Consider the following 25,536-nt stretch of genomic DNA (forward strand, 5'->3'; position numbering starts at 1 on the left):
CAGTCCTTCCCTGACAAAGCCAGTGCTCTTCCAAAGGAAACAAAGCCTCGTCAGGGCTCTGGACTCCCTTCGACAGCTTGGTACCCGACTGCCTCACTTCTAACCTTACCTGACCTAATGTAAACAGAGCCTCCACAGTCCATTAGACTCCTTCGACCCTGGAGACACGCTAAGGACTGTGACAGGCTATAGGCCTTGACCATGGCCAGAGGCAAGGGGCGGGTAATGGTGGCACCCCGGCCCAGCCTCCTTGGGTCATCTCCCTTCTTTCACCCCTAGCCCCTATAGTCCATTCTCCACTATGCAGCCAGAGTGAAGACAGAAGGTCATATATTGAAACAAGTCAAATTGAGTCACTTCCTTGCTCCAGGACTCTCCCAGCTCATGCAGGCTAAAATCCCACACCCTTGCTTACAAAGCTCCCACAACTGGGCCTCTGGCTGTCCTCTAACCTCAACTGAAGCCCTGTGACGGACAGCAGAGCACACAGGTGCTGTTCTCCAGCCTGGGGCCCTGGAAATTCTTCAAAAGGTGAGGAAGACCAGGGCCCGTGACTGAGGAGACCAGTGCCCAAGGTGAGATGAGGAGGGCAGGGCTGGGGGCAGCGATGGGGAGGCACGTCCTGCTTCTCGTCACTCCTACAAGGCTCAGGCCACCTGCACCCACATGCTTTCCCTTCTCAAGTCACTGTCCTCGCTGGCCGATCGTTGAGAGACTGGCTCCCAGCCTTCTGCTCCAACCATAACCTGACTAATTTGAGGAGATGTCAGAGTCCATGTGACTGACCCAGTCAACCACCAGCTTCAGAATTCCGGGAGCTCCTTTTAATGCCAGTGGCCTCCACTCCTGTGTGCTCTGCCGTCCGTCATAGGGCTTCAGTCCGACTGGCCCCCACTCCCGTGCAATTGCTCCTCCCTTCAGAAACCTGACACTCCAACATTCCATCTGTTCACTGACGTGCCTTCTGATCATGGTTTCGTGAGACCCCTGTGGGTCCTTGACACCGCCACACTCTCCTGGCCACTCGGTAGCTCCCTCCTGCCTCACGCCCTTCCTTATCTCACTAGTGGGTGGTAACCAGGGGCTCCCAGAGCTGGCTGAGCATCAGAGTCAGCGGGGAGCTCTCGGAGCTCAGATTATGGCCCCATCTAGGCCGTGTGACCCCACAGGCCTCTTGGATGCTCAGATTGACCACTCAATCCATCCTGAAACACTCCTCCATTCTGTTTTCCAGAGCACTACATTCTCCTGGTTCTGCTCAAGCCTCTCTGTTCACTTTCTGTCCTTCTCCGAGGCCCCTCTTCTTGCTCCCCCTCCTGACATCTGGTCCGCCTCTCTGTCCTCAGCCCCTCACCCTCTCCCCCTCTGCCCTTCGCTTCGTCAGGCAACCTCACGTGTGTGCTGACAACTTCCAAATCCGCTGCGCTCTTCTCTTATACAAGATAAGGCGCACAAAATTCAGAAGCTGGACAGGTAGATGATTACCACTAAAGATGGGCACACCTTAGATGTTAGGAAGGCTCCGGGCATGTGCCCTCTAGTTTTATTTGAATCTCTTTCTGTTCACCAACAGCTCTGGGACAGGTGGCTAGGGCCACAGTGCACTTCAGGGCCCCTGCAGGCAAACTGGCCAACACAGAACTTCTCATAAACACAGTATTGTAACAGACCAGACCAAACCATTATGTGTCACTGCAAAGGCTCAATGCATCAATGGCCCGTCTCTCCTTTGCACATCTCCCTCGCTCCCTCATGTGGTACTTACTCCCAAGTACTCCGTGGTCAGAAGCTTCTCGCCTGAGAGCTCTCCAAGCTGGGGCTGGATCAGCTCATCTTTGTCCAGATCAGCTTCCATAGTGTCATGGTCCTCCTGTTTCAAAGGACACATGGGGTGAGTGCTCTGGACCCCTGGCCACGCACTCCCAGAGAACTGGCTCCCCAAGTGGGCACCCTCCATGGAATGAGAAGGCCTTTGCCCAAAGCTGGCAACTGGTGGGTTTGCATTTCAAAGGGCTTTGGGGGCAGTCTGTCCTCTGCTTATAACCTCTCCATGAAGATGAAAGGGAAAATGCCAGCCCCCCTCTTTCGGAAGCTGGGCACCTAGGGAGCACTTCCATGACCACAGGTGTGGGAAGGTTCAATAAGACACCCAGCAGTCTCTCCTAGCCACAGTTCTCAGAATTTCCCTCTGTGAGGTCTAGGTACCACACAAACAGCCAAGTCAGTCCATCAGTAACTATCACGTGCCTTCATACGCACAGGGCTTACGGGGCTCATAAAACTTGTTCTTCTCTAATAGTTTACAGTCACCAAAAAGAGAAGAGCTGTTTTGCTTTTGGGAAGATGGACTGGATATACTGTTCCTTATTCCTTTCACTAAATACAACCCCAAACACTGGACGTTATATATATAACATAAACAAAAGAGACCCTGAAAGATGGAGAGAAGGAGCAGACTGGTTAGGTCCCTGCAGACGCAAGGAATGAAAGGTGCTGAGTGCCCTGGGTTTCCGTTGTTCCTTACAGATTCCACACTTGGAGCTGAAGAAGCCAGCAAGCCAGCAAGGTGAATGGTGAAGACGAAAAAACCCCCCCAAAGCCTGCTCTCTCTAGCCAGAGGACCAGGAAAGGGATAGCCTAACAGGAGAGAAGTTTTAGGAAATAACCAAACACCCCAGAAGATACCATCACAACCACACCAGCAAGGGTCTCAGGGAGCCCAGGCTTCTACCCACACTGGGCTGTCATCAGGCACCCCCACATCCCCAGCTGGGGGGATATGAGAGAAGAGCAAGCAGGGAGGGGGGATTTCATCTAATGCGGTGCCCACCCCCAGGTGAGAGTGGAGACCACGTGGAGGGCCTAGCCTTCCACTTGACGGTAACGAGCTATCCCCCGCTCCATGCTCTGATGGTGTCAGAGGAGGCCTGGTGGAGATTCAAGGTCTTCACCACTGCCCCCCGTACCCCTGTGCTGTCAGGCGGGGCAACGTGGGCAACACTAATGAGGCACTCCTACCTGTTCTGGTTAGGGAGATACTGGTGGGGGCCTAGAAGGGATCCGGAACTCCCACGCTGCCCTGCAGTAGCAAGGGCTCTCCTCCCATCCCCCACCACCAATGGGTGTCAACAGAGGCTGAGTGTAAGTCCTGGACTTCTACTCACACCTGGCAGTCACGAGGAGAAGCCCCTGCTCCCCCTGTCAGAGCAGTGTCGAAGCAGCCAGCTAAGACAGAAAGCTTAAATTAGATCAAAAGTCTTTTTTTTTTTTTTAAGATTTTATTTATTTATTTGCCAGAGAGAGAGCGAGAGAGTGTGAGAGCACAAGCAGAGGGGAGCGGCAGGTAGAGGGAGAAGCAGGCTCCCTGCTGAGCAAGGAGTCCGACATGGGACTCGATCCCAGGACCCTGGGATCATGACCTGAGCTGAAGGCAGATGCTCAACTGACTGAGCCGCCCAAGCGTCCCTAGATCAAACGTCTTATAATATTCAAAATATCTGGGTTTAAATAAAAAAATACTGAACAGAAAGAGACAATCAGTAGATGCCAACATCAAGATAACAGAGTTGCTAGAATTATCTGACATAGATTTTAAAGCAGTCATCACAAAACGGCTTCAATGAGCAATTACAAACATTCTTGAAACAAATGAAAAAAACAGAAAGTCTCCAGAACTTTCTGGAGAAAGAAAAATAACAAAATAAACCCAAAGCAAGCAAAAGGAAGGAAATAATAAAGAGCAGAGCAGATATCAATGAAAAGGAAAGCAGAAAAACAGTAGAGAAAATGAGTCAAACAAAAAGATGATTCTTTGAAAAGATTAATAAAAATGTCAAGTCTCAAGCAAGATCAACAAAGAAGGTAAAAGACACAAATTACCAATGTCAGGAATGAAACAGAAGATATTACTACAGATCCTGCAGATATCAAAAGGATAAGGGATTAGTATGAATAACTCTACACACATAGGTTTGACAACTTAGATAAAAACACAAATTATCACAAGCCTCTCAATATGAAATTGTGATATAGGACTATTCAAGTAATCTTAAAATTATGATTATGAAGGAAACTGCTTCATAAAATTTCATAAAAATTCCCTGGCCCACCATGGTCTCCCTGGAGATTTCTATCAAGCTTTTAAAAAAGTAACACCAAGTCTATATGTCTTCAAGAAAACAAAACAGGAAGGAATACTTCTTAATTCATTTTATGAAGTTTTTATGTTACCAGAACCAAACAAAGACAGTATCATAAAAAGAAAAATACAAACAAATGTCCTTCATGAATAAAGATGCAAAAATCCTTAATAATCAAGTTAAAAGAAAAGGGAAAAAAATCCTTAACAGAACCTTAACAAACAGAATAGAGGAACAGATCAATATGTTAAAAGAATTATATGCCATGACCAAGTTGGGTTTGTTCTGTCAATGCAAGTTTGGCTCAATATCTAAAATTTAAACACTGTAATCCATAAGATTAACAGGTTTGTGAAGAAGAAAAATCACATGAACATATAAATGGATGAAAAAAAAATACAAAATTCAACAATATTCATGACAAAAATAGGAACAGAGGGGTACTTGATAAAGAGCCTATAGCTAATATTATGCTTAATGATGAAAGACTGGATGCTTTCCTCCTAAGACTGGGAACAAGGCAGGGATTCCTGCTTTGACCATTTTTTTTTCCTTTCACCATTCTTTTCAACATAGTGCTAGAAGTTCTAGCCAGAGCAATAAAGAAAAAAAAAAAAAAAAAAAGGAAATAAAAAGCACATAGATTAGAGAGGAAGAAATAGAACTGTCTCTATTTGCAGATGCCATGATTGTCTATGTAGAAAATCCCAAGGAATCCACCCCTCGAAAATCCTAGAACTAAGTGGGTTCAGCAAGGTCACAGGATACAAGATAAATATACAGAAATCAATTTCTATATACTAGTGATGAACTTAAATTAAGACACTGAAATGAAAAATACAACATCATTTACAATTGTTCACAAAAAATAAAAAATAAAATACTTAGGTGTCAATCTAGCAAAATCTGTATAGGATTTGTATGCTGAGAACTATAAAACACTAATGAAAGAAACTGAAGATCTAAATAAATGAAAAGACACACCTTGTTCATGAATTGGAAGACTCAACAGAGTTAAGATGTCAGTTCTATTCAAAGTGATATATGAATTTAATGTAATTTCTATCAAAATACCAGCAAGATTCTTCTGTAGATATATACAAAATTATTCTAAAATTTATATGGAAAGGGCAAAGGGACTAGAATAGTTAAGAAAATTTTGAAAAAGAGTAAGGTGGGAAGAATCAGTATACCCAATTTCATGACTTATTATATAGCTACAGGTTTAAAGACTGGGTGGGATTGGCAAGAGGGACACACATATAGATCAACAGAACAGAACAGAGAACCTCAAAGCAGATGTACACGAATATGCCCACCTGATTTTTGACTAAGGTGCAAAAGCAATTCAATGAAGGACTGCCTTTTTGATAAATGATACTAGAGCATCTGGACATGATAGGGAAAAAAAATGGACCTCACTCTCATTCTCATGCTTTATCTAAAAAGTAATTCAAAATGGATCATGGACTTAAATGTAATAGTATCCAATTGTTAGAAAAAATAGGAGAAAATCTTCAGGATCCATGGGTAGGCAAAGAGTTCTTATACTTGACACAAAAAGCACAATCCATAAAAGGAAAAAATATGATAAATTGGATTTTACTGAAATTTTAAAATCTTTTGCTGAAAGACCCTGTGAAGGGGACAAAAAGCTAGTGACTGGGAGAAAATAGAAACCACATATTTGACAGAGGACTAGTATCTAAATAATAGAACACATAAAACATTCTCAAAACTCAACATAAAAAGCCCAAACAATCCAATTAGAAAATGGGCAAAAGACATGAAGAGACTAAAGAGGATCTATGGGTGGCAAATAAGCACATACGAATGTTCAACATCATTAGGCATCTGGAGAATGTACATTCAAACCACACTGAGGTGTCACTCTGCATCTGTCGGAATGGCCAACATCAGAAACGCTGATGAAGATGCAGAGAAACTGGATCACTCCTACGTTGCTGGTGGGAACACAAAACTAGTTATAGCCACTCTGGAAAACAGTTTGGTAGTTTCTTCAAAAGCTAAGCCTACAACTATATACGACCCAGCAATTGCACTCTTGGGCATTTATCCCAGAGAAAGGGAAACTTATCGTCATATAAACATCTGTACATGAATGCTTACAGCAGCTTTCCTTGTAATGACTCAAAACAGGGAACGAGAGATTAAATGAGCCGTGGTACCTCCATAGAGGAGGTTCTGATACACACAGAACTGGGGCATCTCCAGTGACTTATGTTGTGGGAAACAAGCCATTCCTCATGGTTATAACCTGTATGATTCCATTTACATGACATTCTTGAAATGACAAAACTGGAAATGGAGAACAGATCGGTGGTTGCCAGGGGTTACAGAGGAAATGGGGGTGGGAGGGAAGTGGGTGTGGCTATAAAAGGGACCCTGGTGGTCCTGGAAATCCTCTGGATCCTGGATGTCTCAATGTTCACGTTCTGGCTGTGATATTATACTATGGTTTTGCAAGATGTTACCCCTGGATGGAACTGGGTAACAGGGGGACCTGCAGTCCTCTTTCCCACTCTCTGCCACACTTCAGAGATGACGTTGTCCTTTGAGGTTAAATTATAAAGATCAATACGAAACAGACCAGCCCTTCACCTGACAGGAACTAAGGAAAGAATGTGTCTATGAGGGGAGCCGGCCGGCTATGGAAGTGAGAAAGAGGGAGGACGGGGCCCCGAGGAAGCTGGCAGGCCAAGTGCTGGTCCCGCCCTCAGGGTGTAGGGGTGCCCCAGGCCTGGTGCCAATGGTCCCTGAGATCATCTAACCAATCCTTCCCCTGATTCTTTGCCCACTCAACAACCTGTAATTTGGCTCCTCTAAACTTGCCAACAGGAAGAGAGAGCTCTATTCTGCAAACACAGTGTACCCTGTCCCTGTTTTCAAACTAACTTCTCGTCATTCTGGATGCCCCAGTCGTTTGTGAATTTGATTTGAGTCAGTTTCCAAGGCATCTGAAGGCTCACATTCCTGTGGGGCCTGCCTCTGGGCAGGGCTGGTGCAGGGTGGACAGGCTGTCTCTCTAAGCTCTCTTTAGCACACAGAGGGATAATGCCATCTGCCATCACTAGGCAGTATCACGCAGGACGGGCTGTCTTAAGAAATGGGGGTTTAGGGGCACCTGGGTGGCTCAGTCGGTTAAGCATCTGCCTTCGGCTCGGGTCATGATCCCAGGGTCCTGGGATCGAGCCCCGTGTCGGGCTCCCTGCTCCACGGGAGGCCTGCTTCTCCCTCTCCCACACCCACTCCCCCTGCTTGTGTTCCCTCTCTCGCTGTCTCCTTCTCTGTCAAATAAATAAATAAAATCTTAAAAAAAAAAAAAAGGGGTTTGGCTTATGGCCCCCAAAGGAGACCGAGAGGCAGGTCCCAGACCAGCACAGAGCCTTCTTTAACCATCAGCGCTGTCTTACTCGGGGCACGGGCAGCTGAGCAGATGTTCCTCTGACCACAGGCCCACTGAGGAACCCACCTTCCGTTGATTTCCACGGTACTCTGAGTGGCTCCGTGGGGACTCCTTTTACTATGCTATTCTGTGTGGTGTGGAGACTGAGCCTGAGAGGAGTGACCAGTCCACAGTGACAGGCTGGCCTAGAGACCAGGAGTCTAGACTTAAAGCTGGGGGCAGCCGCTTTCTGCCCAGATCTTTCTGACTCAGCCACTTGGGACCTGCAGAGAAGACTGTGTCTGGAGAGGCCGTGGCTGAACGGACTGGGTCTTCTGAGGCCCGAGGGTCCTCACACAGGGCTGAGATGGAGCTCAACAGGGCATAGAGCAAAGAGCAGAGCCGCAGCGGCATTCCAGAACCCTCGGTCTCGTCCCTCTCCTTCCTGTCCCATCCAATTCCAAACAGAGAGTCCACTCTTGCCCTGCTAGAACACCAGGTTCATGCGCAGTGTAAACCCCAGTCCTGACTCATTTTCCACAGTCAGGGCGGCTGCCTTCTCCTCCTCGTGCTTCGCCGAGGCTGCGGCTCGGCCAAGGGCTAGGGTAGCCGCCATCCTGAAATTTCACTCGGGGCTCCTTCAAGGTAATGCTATCTGCGAGGCCCTACCTGAGGTCAGCTCTGGGACAGCTAGGTACGAGTTATGGTGCGGCCATGGCTTAGCGTTTAGTTTACTAAAATGCCAACATCTTAGTGATCAAATAGTGTGTACATGATCGGATCATTTTAGGAAAGCGACTGCTCTCTGTGAACAAAAGCGGCAGGCTCTGTGGTCAGAGCGAGTGGCAGGGAGCTCTGGGCAGCGGGGTAGTATTTCAACCCTTTTCCAGGGGCTGAAGCCTTGGAGGCACGGGCGGGAAATGGGCATATAAAGCACAGTTTCACGGAGGGACTAGTGATACCCCACTTCCATGCCAGGGTGGAATATGAAACGTTAAAAAACTAAACAAACGTCCACATTCCATTTCGATGAAAAAATAAACGGCCCATGGCTCACCTCAGCCAATGTTAGCCAGAGTTCTCTCTTTACCCTGGACAACAAGCACCTCTGTAAGACACTCGAAAATCAACCTATATACACACTAGCAAGTGCTGCTCATGCAAGATAAGCTTGATTTATTAACTTGTTCCAAAGCTAGTAAGAGGTTCACTGAAATATTTATTCAATATTCTTTTTTAGTTAAAACATGTTGAAGCTGGGGTTTTTTTTTTTCTTTTTCTGTTTTAAAGATTTTATTTATTTGACAGAGAGAGAGAGAGAGAGAGAGAGAGAAACAGGCCCCCCGCAGAGCAGAGAGCCCGATGCGGGACTCGATCCCAGGACCCCAGGATCACGACCCGAGCCAAAGGCAGACCCGAGCCCAACCGACTGAGCCACCCAGGCGCCCCTGGTTTTTTTTTTTTATTACAACTACTTTATAGTTAAATTCATTGATAATGGATAGGCCCTCCCTAACCTCCAAAAACACAGGACGCTTTCTGCATTTGGTCTCTAATATATACAACCGTTAATGAAAGGGAACTCGAGTCGCAGCGCATCATGGGAGTGTGGGGCCAGAGAAAGCACCAGGGCACCACGGCCCATCTACTGACCACCTGGAGAATTGGCTTCCTCTGTCACAGCTGTCCACGGCAGCATGTGGACAGATACTCTGGTGTTTGCAGTAAGATTACGCTGGTGCACAATGCACGAAGGCAGGAACACGGAAGTGAAAAATCATTATTCAATTGACAGTTCTGGGTTAAGAAAGTTCTGTACTGAGGCTGGCATTCGTAATGACAGGGGTCTTGTCAGTGTGTCTCAGTTTCTCCATTCGGCGGATGAGATCATCTTGCTGCCTCCTTGAAAATCATGACTTCCTGACTGAGGACATTTCTTAAGTTCTCTGATTTTGAAAAGCCACATACTGCATTGACACAGACAAGTCACAGCCCTGGTTTTCCTAAGAAACACTAATATCAGTAGAAGGGAAATGGAGGCACGTTAAGACTTCTGAAATGTAAAGAGCAAACGTAAAATGAGCTGTACTTGTTGAGGTGGAAAATGCAATGTAACAAAGAGAAGCGAGGGCTTAATTCAATACTATTCAATCCGCTTCTAGCAGCACTTGCGAAACTGTGCAGAGGGAGGCTTGGGAAGGCAGAGGAAAGCACTAGATGCGGTGGGAAATGTAAGCAGAGAGCCTACCAGAAATGATGCTTGCTGATAGCGGGGCACTAGCTCCACTTTGAACGTTGGTGCCAAGTGGATTAAAACCACTGAGGATGTAGAACTTTCTGAAATGGACAAACCTAGGAAGCATTCTCTGAAAACCAGAGTTTATGCCGTCCACCTGGGCAAGAGGCAACTACTTTCCATTCGTTTCACAGATTTGGCTGGGAAGAATTTTACTCACCCCGCATGCTCAAGTGCAAGTGCAAGCGTTTGAGGGTGGTGGCCCCCAGGGCCAGAAGGCACCGTGTGAAAACAGCACCAGCCACCCTAACTTTCCCCCTCTGCTTATGAATTCCAAATGAAACATATTTTGAAATCTACTCTGTGAAGCAAAGAGGTGATGGATAAGGAAATGGTTCAAGAAGAAATGCCTCAGAAGGGTGGGTTTTAAATACCATTGCTGGGAGGAATTTTAGTAAAATTACTGATCTTTATGTACTCGAGCAGAATGTATCAGATTACCAAAGGTACAGCTCGGCGATAACTGTTTACTTCCAGAAATTAAGAATGCCTCGTAAAAAAGGCACTTGAGCCGAGATGAATTTAGATGTTCTAATACGAAGCTTCCCCGAAGCAGCTCGGTGATCTTATGACACTACAAGATTCTTAACTGGAGGCTTTAGATACATAATACTCCAGGCAAACCAGACTCTAAGCAATTGGCCTGAAAACAAAACGAAGGTTGACCACTAAATGCATTTGAAAACTCAGATTCTTCCAGATATAATGTGGAGAGCAGAATGTATTCAAGTGGTTTTACATACGACAAGTGAAAGTATTGAGTGTGTTTTCCACTTGACATAATTACAAGACTTCTACCAGCGGTTTAAATTTGAGACATTTTCTCGGAACACTGAATTGTAAATCTCACTCTTTGTAAAAATAAGGGAAAAACACTCCACATGGGAGAGAAAGGGTGGACCGAGGTGACCAGGCAGGCAGTTTAATCAATAGATTTCCCCATGGAATGGATCCTTTCCACTTCTGCAGCTCTAAGCGTGTGCCCAGGATTGCAGATGCAGGCAGGTCCTGGATCCTGGAGGACTCATCGTGATGCTGAGAAGTTGCTCTAGACAGCTACTTTCTCATTCACAGAAGGCATGCCGGGGTAATGACAGCTGGTCTAACCACCAGCCCAGTTCATAACTAACCACATGATAGAAACCAGTGAAACCCCCACACCCTTTACTTCCCTGATTATTTTTTTTTTAAGATTTTATTGATATGACACAGACAGAGAGCAGGCGGAGCAGCAGAGGGAGAGGGAGAAGCAGGCTGAACAGGGAGCCCAATGTGGGGCTCGATCCCAGGAGCCGAAGGCAGACACTTAACTGACCAAGCCACCCAGGCGCCCCTTCTCTGATTCAATTCATTGCTTTAGCTTCTCAGTTTGCTTGCTTATACTTTTTCTGAAGTCTAAGTGAAGATACATGGAGAAGGTGGCACAGTTGCTCTGTCAGAAGCAAGCTTACTACAATGCAGAATACATAGAATCAGAAGAGACCGGGAGGTTTCACAGGACCAGAAGTCAAAGACAGTAGCCAACAGCACAGCGGGGTCCAGAGACCACGCCTTACACAGACAAGAGGACTCGGGTAACCTGAATCGTGGTTCCTTCTAAACAGGGGTCCTGTGAGTGTGCTCAGGAGCTGGGGGGCTCAGGGGAACAACAGATCCCGGGACCAAGCCTGCGTGTGCCCCCCAAGCAGGAGTGAGCAGGGGCAGGGCTAGCTAACAAGGAACCACCACCCGAGAAGTGGAAACCGTGCCCCTGACATAGCAAAGGTATTTTCTTATGAGCCAGCAAGAACGTCATAAGGGAAAGTATTATTCAATAAACCACATATGTTCTGGACATTTAGATGGACCTCAAAGTCCTCACAGAATCTAGATGAAGGAGATCTGAAAAGTGAGCCTCTTGTGTTTCTCAAATCCCCAGGGTGGGGTGGGGATGGAGGGCAGGAATCTGAATTCATTCGGTTTTTCAGGAAAACTCTCATGGGCCCACTGTTACTGGAAATCTGCACTGCCAACAGCCTCCTTCCCTTCCTTCACCCACTGAGGGTGCCCAACTTCTCTTCTCCTTGCTCTCTAAGACCCCAGCTCTGCCCTGGCCACCCCCTCACTGGGCCCAGTTCCATCTCTGGCCAGGAAACATGGGAGGAACCTCTATTCTAGAAGACTCTGGATTGCTCCAGTCTAGCCTGGCTCTGGATTACGATGATGTTAAAACCAGCTCACATGCACTGAATCTGCACTAGCATTTTACAGCAATTATGTCATTTGATTCTTGCAACCACCTGAGGAAATGGGTATTTATATTCCTACTTTCTAGATGAGGATGCTGAGGCCCAGAGAGTTTAACCAACTCGCCCAAGGCCACACGGCTGGTAAGTGTGGGGCAGGACTCAAACCCAACCACTTCCTTGGTAGTTAGATTCAGCCAATCACTGTCCAACAGTCGGCAAGGGTCTGTCATTTCTCAGGGTCTCTGGGGGAGTACAGAGAGGCTTCTGTGCTTGGCCCCACCTGTTCCCCTTCACCTTGGACTTGGTGAGGATATGGGCAGCACACGTGACAGGAGACAAGAATTTGACCCAAGACCCCAGTGAGCTGCAACAGTAAACCGACCTGCCAAGGAGCTATCTATCAAAGTAAGATAGCATCCTAGCCTTGGCTTTAACACCCACCCCTCCCCACCTGCCCCAGCTTTTCTGCAGTAGATTTATTCTGCACAGTTCCAGGAGGAGGAGCAAGTTGATACTAACTGGACAGAAAGGACAAAGAGGAAACTATAATTTTTGTGTGTGTCCATTATGTGCCATAGATTAACTCTTTAATCTCACAATGGTTCCGTAATGATTATTTATCCTTCTTTTTTTAGATGAAGAAATAAAGCTAGTAATGTGAAAGATAAGATAAACATAGGGGCACCTGGGTGGCCCAGTTAGTTGAGTGTCCGACTCTTGGTTTTGGTTCAGGTTGTGATCTCACCGTTGTGAGATGGAGCCCCGGGTCAGGCTCTATGCTCAGCACGGAGTCCGTTTCAGATAGTTTCTCCCTCTGCCCCTTCCCCCGCTCACGCTCTCTCCCTCTCATAGATAAATAAATAAAATCTTAAAAAAAAAAAGATAGATTGGGGTCTCACTGAGTGGGGCTTTGAATGCCACCACTAGCCACTTAATTTTACTAGATGATGGGGAGCACAGAAATGTTTTTTTTTTTAAAGATTTTATTTATTTATTTGAGAGAGAGAATGAGATAGAGAGCATGAGAGGGGGGAGGGTCAGAGAGAGAGGCAGACTCCCTGCTGAGCAGGGAGCCCGATGTGGGACTCGATCCTGGGACTCCAGGATCATGACCTGAGCCGAAGGCAGTCGCTTAACCAACTGAGCCACCCAGGCGCCCCAGAAATGTTTTTTAAAAGGGAAAGTGTAAATGGGCTCAGCCACCCTGGCGAGCATGAGGACAGGAGCTGGTAAAGATGAGACCCTTCTGTACACCCAGGATGCGGCAAGCCCAGGCTTGGTGTGTACTTGAGAGAAGCATTTACGTGTGTGAGGAAGCTCCTCGCTGCACCGTGTTAAACACAGCGACAACTTGCTGTCCCTCAGGAAAGAATGGATCCAGGCCATATGGCAGTTGAACGGATGAGCTAGGGCAGCATGTACTGGTGTGAATAAATCTCTTAACACATAACATGAAATGGAAAAAGCGAGTTGGTAAATGATTCACAGCATACTATGCCATTTAAGTAAAATTAAAAGCCATAAAACAATAGCGTATTTGTTTATGGAAACATAACGATATTATAAAAGTACAGAATCTTCCATGAAATTTTGTACACCAGTTTCAGGACAGTGGTTGATGCTAGGGAGGAAGGGAGGGGTGGAGGCTGAAGGGACAGAGTCACAGCTGTCTGTTATATTATTTTCTGTACTTTCGGGAAAGATTAAAATGTTCCCCAATTTGAAATGAAGTGCTCATGTCCCTGCGTGCCCCAAGTCCTGCTGTCGGAAGACGGTCTGGTGGCCACATGCCGGACAGGCTGGGAAGGAAAGAGACCGGGCAGTCGGGAGGGCATGGAGATGAGCCTTAAGTGAGGGCGTGGAGCAGAAAAGGAAATGAACGGGAAGATGAAAGTGACTTTCAGAATGATGAGCTCCAGTTTCTGGAAGATGATGACAAGTAAGAGTGGTAAGGAACGATTACAGATCACTTAGCAGTTTAAAGAGTATGTGTGCACTTTCCTAGCCTCACGGTCTGTTAGTGCAAATGCACATACCGAATATGTATTACGAGTGAGACACCGGGTTGAGCCCTGCTCTCGTTCAGGGCGGTGAGCAACTGGCCCGTTTAGAGAAACCGACTCTTGTCTGTGGTAGAGTCAGGACCCTAACAAGGGTCCCTGGTGCTAAGGTGGGTGATGTTTTTTAAGCCCAAATGCCTCCTCAGCCCAGAATTCATGAGGTCCACAGACTGCCTGGTCTCGGTGCCTCAGAGCTTAGTTCAAGTACAGGAATGTTAAGCCCCATCAGTGACTGACCGAATTCACTTGGCAGTTCTATTTCTCACTGGGAAGCAGCGCTTGCACTTGATGCAACAAGAGGAGTGAAGATGTCACTTCTCACAAAATCCCTTCCAACAGCTTCCTTCCTCTCTCAGAATAAAAGCTCATGTTCTTCTCAAGGCCCTAGGTGATCTGACCATGGCGACCTTCTCTGCCCCCTATCCTATCCCCTCCCTATTTCTCCTTGTTCCTAGAACACCCGAGTACGCTTCTACTTCAGGGTCTGGCCGTCTGCTGTCCCCACCGTCATGGGGCTCGCTCCCTTGTGCCCTTCCCACTTGACTGTTCTTCAAGGCACTCACTCTCATCTGCCATATTATAGTTCCAGCTGCTTATCTGTTTAAGGTCTGATTCCTCCCGACAGAGTATCTATTTTATTTAGTGCTCTCTCCCTAGGGCCTAGAATAGTCCCTGGTGATGTCTGGTAATAGGAACACGCGTTGCTCAGGCAATTCTCCTCTACAGAAATCAAGTACAAAATGTGACACATTTATTAAGAACAATCATTTCAGAACACTGGAAAATGACCGATGGCAGGCAGCACCTTGAGAAGTGTTTGCTCACTGGGGAAGTGCTCTGGCAGCTGGGCAAGAACGGCACATTTATGGTCCACTCGCCTGGGGGAGTTCCCATCTATTTCAAGCAGTGAAAACCCACAGCTTTACCAGCCGAAGGGTAGCCAAGTAGAGTAGCCAGAAGCAAGGGCTGCAGAAAAACTGAGGTAATAAAATCTCCGGGCATCCCTGACTGCTAAACTGTAGACACAGGCCGAAAACTCCAGGGGGCCCAGAGAAAATTAAAAGCTTGGGCAGGGACTTGCACTCTTTCTGCATGTTTAAATGTATTCCTCAACTCTACACATGGTTCAAGTGGCAGCAGGTGGAAATCTTCCTGACTTGAGGTATGTAAACCTAATCTCTGCCCATATGGCTGACTGGCAGGCTAACTACACAGGGTGGCCTCCGGGGTGGGGCATAGCACAGGGACGAGATCGCCTGGTCAGAGGCCAGGCAGGGTAACTGTTTACTAAAACCAACAACAATACTCAGGAGGACAAAACATAATCCAGAGTCACCACAACATACTATCTATGAGGCCTACTTTTCAACCAAAGACATTACTAGACACGGTGACAAAAGAGAAAAGCCTGGCCAATACTTGGGACAAAGTCGCCATAGAACGAACTGTGAGTAGGCTCAGATGTTGGACTTCGCAGACAAAGACCCCAAAGCAGCTATCATAAAACTGTTTCAAGAATTAAAGGAAAGCATGCTCAAGAGCTAAAGGCCAATATACTAAAAATGAGTAAAAAACCCAGGAAATCTTGACTGGGAAATGGGTACTATAAAAAGGAACCAAATGGAACTCCAGAACAGAAAAGCGTAATAACTGAAATGAAAAATGCAGTGGGTGGGCTCAACATCAGACATAAGATGGAAGAAGAATCACTTAACCGCAAGACGGAGCAACAGAAACATCTGGCTCAAAGAATAGAGAGAAAAAAAACCCTGAAGGAAAATGAAGAAAGCCTCAGGGATCTGTCAGATAATATCAAGAATTCCAGGGGCGCCTGGGTGGCTCAGATGGTTGAGCGTCTGCCTTCGGCTCGGGTCATGATCCCAGGGTCCTGGGATCGAGTCCCGCATCGGGCTCCCTGCTCCTTGGGAGCCTGCTTCTCCCTCTGCCTCTCTCTCTCTCTGTCTCTCATGAATAAGTGAATAAAATCTTTAAAAAAAAAAAAAAAAAAAAAAAAAAAAGAATTCCAAAATACTTGTAATTGGATTTCTCAGAGGAGAGGAGAGAAAGGGGCAGAAAGAATATTTGAATAAATAATGGCTGACCACTCCCCTGTATTATATAGACCCAAGAAGCTCAATGGACCCAAACAAGGAGACACACAAAGAAAACCACACCCAGACACATCACAATCAAATTGCTGAGAACTCGTCACGTTCAGGGAAACCATGATCTATGATACAATCAACAGCTGGCTTTTCATCAGAAACCGTGAAAGCCAAAAGGCAAAGAATGACATATTCAAAGTAACAGAAAAAAGCCCGTTGGCCAAGACATTTGCATCCAGTGAAAGGAGCCTTCAAAAATGAAGGTGAAATAATGGCAATTCCAGGTATGAAAAACAGAGAGAATCTGTTAACAGACCTGGATTACCAGAAATGCTAAAGACAGAGCTTTAGGCGAAAGGGAACTGAGGTCAGATGGTAACTTCACACGGAAGGAATGAAGAGCTCTGGAAATGGTAAACATGTGGGTGGAGACACAGATATATTCTTTCACCGAATTTCTTTAGAAGACATGTGACTATTTATTTATTTATTTTTAAAAAAGATTTTATTTATTTATTTGAGAGAGAGAATGAGACAGAGAGCATGAGAGGGGGAGGATCAGAGGGAGAAGCAGACTCCCCGCCGAGCAGGGAGTCCGATGCGGGACTCGATCCCAGGACTCCAGGATCATGACCTGAGCCGAAGGCAGTCGCTTAACCAACTGAGCCACCCAGGCGCCCGACATGTGACTATTTAAAGCAAAGAGTTACAACACTGTGTTGATAATAAATATAGGTGTAGTATATATGGGAACAGAGCACAAAAGAGGAACAGAAATGGAGCCATATACTGGTGCAAAGTTCTCCTGTTTTACCAGAAACAGACAGTATTGACCAGAAGCAGATTGTGATAAGTAAAACATGCATACTGTAATTTCTAGAGCCAGCTTAAAAGGAAAAAGGCAAATACAGCTAAAAAGCTAATGGTCATTAAAATGGTATGCCAAAAAACACTTGCTTAATACCAAAGGCAACCCACGTGAAGAAGAGAAGAGAGGAATAAAAAGATGACATAAATAGAAAACAGCAAATAGCAGAATTAAACCCAAGTAGATCCGTAATTACATTAAATGTGAATGAATATGAAACAAATTTAAAAATTTTCAAAAAGAACAAAGCTGGAGAACTCATATTTCAAAATCTACTGTAGAGCCGCAGTAACTAAAATCATGTGGTGTCAGCACAAAGACAGACATACATCAAGTGGACAGAAATGAGAGCCCAGAAATAAATGCTTCTGTTTATGCCAACTGATTTTGTTTTTTTTTTTTTTTTTACAGAGGGACAATTTGACAAAGTAATTCAACAGGTCAAAGCATATCTTTTCAACAAATGGTACTGGGCCAATTGGATATTCACACGCAAAATGATAAGTTTAGATCTTTACCTCACACCAAACAATAAAAATGAACTAAAAATGGTCCTAGATCTAAATGTAAGAGCTAAAATTACAAAACTCTTAGAGGGAACCACAGGAGAAAATCTTTGCCATGTTGGTTTAGGCCAGTGGTTTTCAACTGGGGTGATTTTGTCCCCTCCCAGGGGACATTTAGCAATGTCTGGAAACATTTCTGGTTGTCACAACCCCGGAGTGGAGTAGATAATACTGGCATCTAAGGAGTGGAGGCCAGGGATGCTGTGAGACATCCCTTAACACAAAGGACAGCCCCCACAACAAAGCACTAGCTCTCCCAAAATGTCAACAGTGCCAAAGCTGACAAACTCTGGGTGGGGCCAAGAGTCCTTAGATGCAACAATAAAAACAGAGACCATTAAAAAAAAAAAAGGTAAGTTTGACTTTATTAAGATAAAAAACTTTCGTGCTTCAAAAGATGCCGTTAAGAAAAGGGAGACAGGCCACCTGAAACTAATATAACACTATATGTTAACAATACTGGAATTAAACAACTTAATAAGATAAAAAGAAAATGAAAAGACAAGCCGCACATTGGGAGAAAATACTTGCAAATCATGTATCAGAAAAATGACTTGTATCTGGAATATATAAAGAATTCTCACAACTCAATACTAAGACAAACAACCCAGTTTTAAAAATGGGCAAAATATTTGAAGAGATATCTCACCAAAGATCACATACGAATGGTTAGTGTTATGGGCTGAACTGTGTATCCCCAAAAGATATGTGGCAGTCCTAATCCCCAATACCTTGGTGTGACGAGAAAAACGTTTGTTTTTCAGAGTTGTTTATCCTATGCATCTTATAGTATAATAACCCTACTCACACTCAAGAGTCTGGACATTTAGATAAGGACTCAAGTTTAGGATTCCTGCAATAAATTCCTGCTTTGCTTTTCCTAGGCATCTTTAAAAATAACCACTTAGAATTAAGTCTGAGAAAAGTTAGTGACCTCTGCCCCAACCACCTTACAAGTAACAGGTGCTTACCACCCTGCCTCTCTATCCCCCTGCCCTCTCTTGACCTGGGACAGAGAACTGCCTCACTGTCCAAGCCAACCCCGCCCCCCAGCCCCCCAATTTCTGGGATCTGTAAGCGATAAATTTATTGACTCTACTTCCTTGGTGTGTGTGTATTAAAACAGTGCCTTCAATCAAAACAACCCCGTGGGTTTCACCTCCCCAAAGTGGGAGCTCCGATTCCGAGGGAGCTGCCTGTGTGTGGTTCGTGTCCCCTCATTCAGCAGGCCATGGTCTGTACATTCTTCATTCAGTACACCAGTTCTAGCTTCTCAACACCCTCAGAGGGTGACCCTAACTTGAAATAGGGTGGTTGTAGATGTACTTAGTGAAGATGAGGTCATACTGGAGTAGGATGGGCCCTGAATCCAGTATGACTGGTGTCCTTTTAAGCAGAGGATGTGGAGACAGGGGAGTGCCACAGGACAAGGGAGGCGGAGATTGGAGGCGTGCAGCTATAAGCCAAGGACTGCCCGGGACTTCCGGCCACACCAGGAATGAGAGAAAGGCCTGGAACAGATTCTCCCCGAGAGCCCTGAGGGAGCACAGCGCCCTACTGACACCTTAACTTTGGACTCCTAGCCTCCAGCACCGTGAGACAGGACATTTCTGTTGTTTGAAGCCGCCTAGTTTGGCGAACTTTGTTACAGCAACCCTAGCTGACTAAGACAGCGGGCAAGGGCATGAAAAGATGCTCAACATCATTACTTATTAGGAAAACACACGTTAAAAACACACTGTCATATCAGTTCACACCCACTAGTGTGGCTATAACTAAAACAACAGACAACAACAAACATCGGGGAGGATGTGGAGAAACGGAACGCTGTACACTGCTGGTGGGAATGGAACAACGGGCAGGGCCACTTTGGAAGAACAGTTAGTTCCATTCCATCACAAGGTAAACATAAACGTGTCAAATGACCCAGGAATTCCACTCTTGTAACTACCCATGAGAATGAAAACATAAGACTACACAGATGTTCACAGTAGTGCTATTTATAATAGCTAAAAAAGTGGAAACAATGCAAATGTCTACCAACCAGCGAACAGAGCAACACGAAGTGGTACATCCATACAGCGCAACACTAGTTAGCCACAGAAAGGGACGAACTACGGCTGCGTTCTATAATAGGGTTAAACCTTAAAAGCGGACGAAATGAAAGCCACCAGATGCAAAAGACTACATACTATTAGAAATGTCCAGGGGCGCCTGGGTGGCTCAGGGGGTTAAGCGTCTAACTCTTCATTTTGGCTCAGATCGTGATCTCAGGGTTGTGAGATTGAGCCCCGTGTCTGGCTCCGTGCTGGGTGTGGAGCCTCCTTGAGATTCTCTCTCTCCTCTCCCTCTGCTCCTGCTCCCAGTTCTCTCTGGGAAGAGAGGAAAAAAAAGAAAGAAAGGAAGAAAGAAAGAAGCGTCCAGAAAAGGCAAATCTATACAGACAGAAAGCAGATTGGTGGTTGCTTGGGGGGAGCGGAAAGGTGGACAGAAATTCCACCTTTGGGGATGACAGAAATGTTCTATAATTGAATTGTGGGGATAGTAGTGCAACTCTGTAAATGTACTAAAAATCACTGAGTTGTACACTTAGAAAAGATGAACTTTATGATATGTAAATTTTACCTCAATAAAACTGTTGAAGTATTTACGGACGCACTAAATAAACAATCCAATCAAAGGCAGAGATTGTCAGACTGGATAAAAAAGCAGAATCCAGCTATATCCTGTCCACAGAGAAGCACTTTATTATTTAAAAAAAATTTTTTTTAAGTTTATTTAAATAATCTCTTATACTTCATGTGGGGCTTGAACGCTTGACCTTGAGATCAGGAGCTGCATGCTCCACTGACTGAGCCAGCCAGGTGCCCCTAAACAAATTTTTTTTAATTGAAGTACAGTTGACCTATAATATCAAATTAGTTTCAGGTGTACAACACAGTGATTCAACAATTATACACATTATGAAACGCTCATCATAACTGTATTACAGTATTATTAACTATATTCCCTATGCTGTACTTTTCATCCCTGTGACTTATGAGAAAGCACTTTAATTTCTTTTAAAGATTTTATTTATTTATTTGACACAGAGGAAGAGAGAAAGAACACAAGCAGGAGGAGCGGCAGAGAGAAAGGGAGAAGCAGGCTCCCCGCTGAGCAGGGAGCCCGATGTGGGGCTCGATCCCAGGACCTTGGGATCATGATCTGAGCCGAAGGCAGATGCTTAACCCACTGAGCCACCCAGGCGCCCTGAGAAAGCACTTTAAATTCAAAGACACAGATAGGTTGCAGGTAGAAGAATGGAAAAAGTGATATACCAGGTTAACAGTGTGCATTAAGGGAACTGGAGTCGCTATATTAGTATCAGATGGACAAAATGGTCTAGGGAGGATATTTCATAATGATAAAGGAGTGGGATGCTCTGGGATGTTGTAGGTCGACCTAACAGTTACAAATGTAGATGCTTAAAACAAAAGAACTCTAAAATAGGTAACACAAAAATTGCAAGTCTACAATTATAATTGGAGACTTCTATATTCCTCGCTCCATAACTGGTAGGACAAATGGACAGAAAAATCAGTAAAGACACAGAATAGGCCCAGACATATAGTAGGTGTTCGACAAACATATGTTAAGTAAATGAATTCTTGCTGAGTCGATTTCTATGAGGTTCCCAAAGCTTGATCAACTCGGATGATGCAGGAGAAAACAGAAGAGCTACCGCTCACTGACCAGACGGTGTGGGCCAGGCACTCGGCTCAGACTACACACAGATACTCATTTACTCCTCACGACACTGCTTTCTGGTTGTTAGGAAAAAAATTAAGTTTCTGAAATTACAAACTGAAGGTGAGCCCCAGTAAAGCTGGAAAAGGGTGAAACTCAGACTGTCACGGGTGGTTGGATTTTCCCATGTTGGGTAAGGTTTAGATGGTAATAAATGTCAATTTAGATTGCTAAAAACTCTTAACTTCATTTGGAAAGAACTTCTTGGTTTATTGTCTTTTTTTGTTTGTTTGTTTTGTGAAGTCACAAAAGGTTATTTTGTTTAGTACACAAAGGCTATCTTAAAATGGTTTGTTCTGAGATGAATCTCACTGTGGTGGATTGTTCAACACACAGCAACTCTCTACTCCAGCAAGTGTCCCTTTGCAATGTGCTTTGCAAACCCTCCCTCGCGGAGGTGGACCACGCACCCCTGACCCCTTTAGGTGGGGCTGGCCGTGACTCTGATCAGTAGGGTGTGGCAGAAGCAAGGCCCATAGTTCTAAGGCCTCAAAGGCCTGGCGGTGTCTGCCTTCAGCCTCTGGGAATTCGACCACACTTGCTGTGAAGATACCCAGTGAGCTCACCAGAGGAGAGCCACACGGAGGACAAGGACAGGCCCTTCTGCCGGCACCACCTGCCAGACCGTGAAACCACCTTGGACCTTCCGCCCAACTGACCTCCAGCCAGATGCAGCCAAAGGAGTGAGCCCAGGTGAAACCAGCTGAGCATCTACCCAGCCAACACTGGATCACGACTGTGAATTTTTTAGGCCACTAAGGTTTGGGGTGCTTTGTATCAGCTAGCAAAGCCTACCTAGTGCACCCACAAACGTAACACTGAGCAAATGAGCCAGACTCAGAAGATGTCATACTGTATGATTCCATTTAGAGATATTTCAACAACGGAGGCAGAAGCTGAGGGGCCCTGCTGGGATGAGGGTTCTAGCGAGCTGGGGGGATTCTAACAGGCATGTGCACTTTGTGAAAATTCTCTGGGGCCTGGAGTAGGGGCCTCTGGCTGATTACATTCCTCCGGAGGATTCTCTGCAGCGAGAAACTATGAGCAGTCTTGCACAACTGTCCACTGTGAGCACTTCCTCAGTGGATCCCTGTCCAGCCACCTGCATGTGCCATGGATTGTGGTAGGTGGTGGGGGTGCCCTGTGAGCCAAGCTGACACTGTCCCTGCCCTGGTGGCACTTATAAGTTCATTATCGGAGAATAAAAGGCAGTGTAAACAGCAATGAAAAAAAGAATAAAAAAAGATGAATTAATCATGAAAGATAATATCAAAATAAATGCCAAAAAGTAGCACACAGGGGCGCCTGGCTGGCTCAGTGAGTGGAGCATGCGACTCTTTATCTCAGGGTTGTGAGTTCGAGCCTCACGTTAGGTGTAGAGATTACTTAAAAATAAAATCTTAAAAAAGAAAAAGCACACAGTTGGCCGCTAAATGAATTGCGTAACTAATTCTCTGTAGTGTAGCTCCCACAGAGCAATGACGACTTTTACTTTGCTTCTGGTTTTTTCTATTTCAGGGGAGCTTGCTCGGCTTTTCCTTTTAAAGATGTGACTGACATCCACTTGACTGTTCTTAGCAGCAGATCGTTAATACACCAGGCCCAGCAACTGCTTAATGACAGTCACTTCTGTACTCTTGTCATTCCGCAAAACTGAGTATGGTGCAATGCTCATTTTGCTCACTGTAATAGAAGACTGCCTTTATTTCTATGTTTTACATAGCAGCCGTATTCAGTATTTTATAGAACATATGTGGTACAGAGAATTTAGATACAAACTGGCTCACCTGGAGCCAAACCGACCCTGAGCCCTTATAACCAAGCCCCAGAGATGCAGGTGGGGGCCTGGGTTACCACCCGGGGCACAGATGCCTTGAACTGTGAAGCTGGAGGCCATTGTAGGGCAGGCACTGTTTTTTCCTCCAGTCACACTCCCAGAACCTAACACGCTAAGTGTTTCTTGAATGCCGAGTGACAGTGATTTCATGGGGTAAGTAAAACAAGTTTATTTATTGAATAAAAATTATAAAATGAAATAATGAGGAGTGTATTTCAGCACAAGGATTTATCCAATGGGTCAAGATTCGAAATCTACATGCCTCATTATAGGTAATGTACTATTCCAAAACTCCGTGGTAATAGGAAAAAGCCATGCACTGTTTCATTATTTGTAAAAAAATTAGATAAGAGAGAAAAAAAAAGTTCACTGGTTGACCTTCTCTGCGTCTGTTTCCATGGAAACAGATGCTGGACAAATAGGGTTTGTGAAAGGCTGAGAATCATGAGGTGTCTCCGAGCCCTCACCTTGTTTTGAGCCTTCTGCTGTCTATTTCCATAGAAACCAGAGTGGAAATGAGGGCAGGAGCCATGAGTCAGCCCGTTGGGTGGTTCATCCCAGCCAAGGTCTGAGCGCACAGGAGCCATGTTATAGAAATAAACGAATTTAGAACCAGAAAAAAAGCAAAAGCCTTAATTGGGAAACACTGGTTTCTTTCTTGACTTGGTTAAATAATGGAAAGGCCCTGCCAGTAATACAGACCTAGACAGAGATTTCTCTGCTAATTAGGTAACAGGGAATGAAAAGCACATCTGCACCATGCCTAGCAAGCTGACCACCGCGGCTGACCCAGCAGAGGTGATTCGTGGAGAGCAGCTTGCTGGAGGCTCTTTGGACGCGTGCAGGTTCCCGGTGGGTCAGCCGTCTCGCAGATCATATATGAAAGCGGCAGAAGAGAAAGGAGGTCATGGCCCAAGCACTCGACAGTATGCCTTTGTCTGCGGAATGCAAGATTACTTGAAGGATGCCTGCGTAGAAACGGACTGGTTCTAGGCCCATCACTTTCTGTTGTAGCTAGATCATGGTACGTACTGCTCCATTTAAAATCGTTTCACCCTGCCTGTGATATGCCCCCCTAAGCCTGTGTGCCCCGTTTTTGTTAAAGGCGTCACCATCCTCCCCAGGTTACCCCAGCCTTCAGCTCCTCATGACACACCGTGGTAGTGAGCACTCGTGCATGTTTGGCCCGCAGGAGCTCCCCGCGCAGCACCTCCCCCACTGAATTGTGCAGCAGAAAGGGGGTCAGGCCCACGGCCGTCCCGCCAGCTTGGGTTCAAGCCTCAGCTCGACTAGCGACTACCCCTGTAACCTTGAGCAAGTTCCTGGGCCTCTCTAAACTTGGGTTTTCTCATCCAGTACACACAGGGCTGATAACAGAACCTTCCTGATGGCAGAGGTATGAAGAATACATGGAAAAAAGCTGGTAAAGCTCTTGGCCCAGTCCTGCACATAATAACCCCTCAGAAGATACCGCCTGCTAAGTAGGGCGCCTGGGTGGCTCAGATGGTTAAGCGTCTGCCTTCGGCTCAGGTCATGATCTCAGGGTCCTGGGATCGAGTCCCGCATCAGGCTTCCTGCTCCTTGGGAGCCTGCTTCTCCCTCTGCCTCTCTCTCTCTCTCTGTCTCTCATGAATAAATAAATAAAATCTTTAAAAAAAAAAAAAAAAAAAAAAAAGAAGATACCGCCTGCTAAGTAATTCTAAGCTTTCTGGATCTGCGGTTCACTTGAACACTGAGGCCAGCTGAATCTTCCTGGGGCATAGCGCTGTTCACACCCCTCCCCAGCAGAGCACAGTTCATGGTTCTCCATTTCCTGCAGCCCGGCTGCAGAGCACCCCTGCAGATGTGTCCCCTGTCTTCCCACTTTGCATAGCCCCTGCCGAGGCCAAAGTGAACCATCCTTGGCTGGGTCAGGCCTGGGCTCTGGGCTCATGCCACTCCTTGGCCTGATGCCCACCCTCTGCAATGGAGCTCTGTACCCTAAGTAATACCTCTCTTATTTGCTAAGTTTCTTCCTCTGGTTTTTAAGTAAAAGTTCTTTTCGAAAGATTCTGGCCTTTATCAGTTGGGGTGAATATTAAGGGGATCAGTGTGAATCTCATAACCAGATGAGGTAACTGTCCCAGGCCTAGAACCCCGGATGGCAGCAATGGTGGGCTGATGGAAGTGGGAAACTCGGGGGGTGGGGGGAGGTTTGAGACCATGTAAGGTCCCTGGAGCTCCTTTGCGCTTGGGGAGTCCA

General features: G+C 45.8%; 1 protein-coding gene across 6 annotated transcripts in view; it reads right to left on the bottom strand.

Annotated features, from left to right (window-relative positions):
* The window catches only part of ARMC9 (armadillo repeat containing 9), a 137,082-nt gene that overhangs the window by 19,396 nt on the left and 92,150 nt on the right, over positions 1 to 25,536 (bottom strand). For 4 of the 6 annotated variants that reach the window (XM_081813413.1, XM_081813412.1, XM_081813411.1 and 1 more), the window contains one exon: positions 1,766 to 1,870. The exons of the other annotated variants lie outside the window; for them this stretch is intronic. In XM_081813413.1, coding sequence (XP_081669539.1) covers positions 1,766 to 1,870 — 105 coding nt within the window. The remainder of the gene's footprint in view (positions 1 to 1,765; positions 1,871 to 25,536) is intronic. 6 annotated transcript variants of the gene reach the window in all.

Source organism: Leptonychotes weddellii, chromosome 3 (genome assembly GCF_054177405.1).
Source record: "Leptonychotes weddellii isolate Sample4059 chromosome 3, ASM5417740v2, whole genome shotgun sequence".
NCBI lineage: Eukaryota > Metazoa > Chordata > Mammalia > Carnivora > Phocidae > Leptonychotes > Leptonychotes weddellii.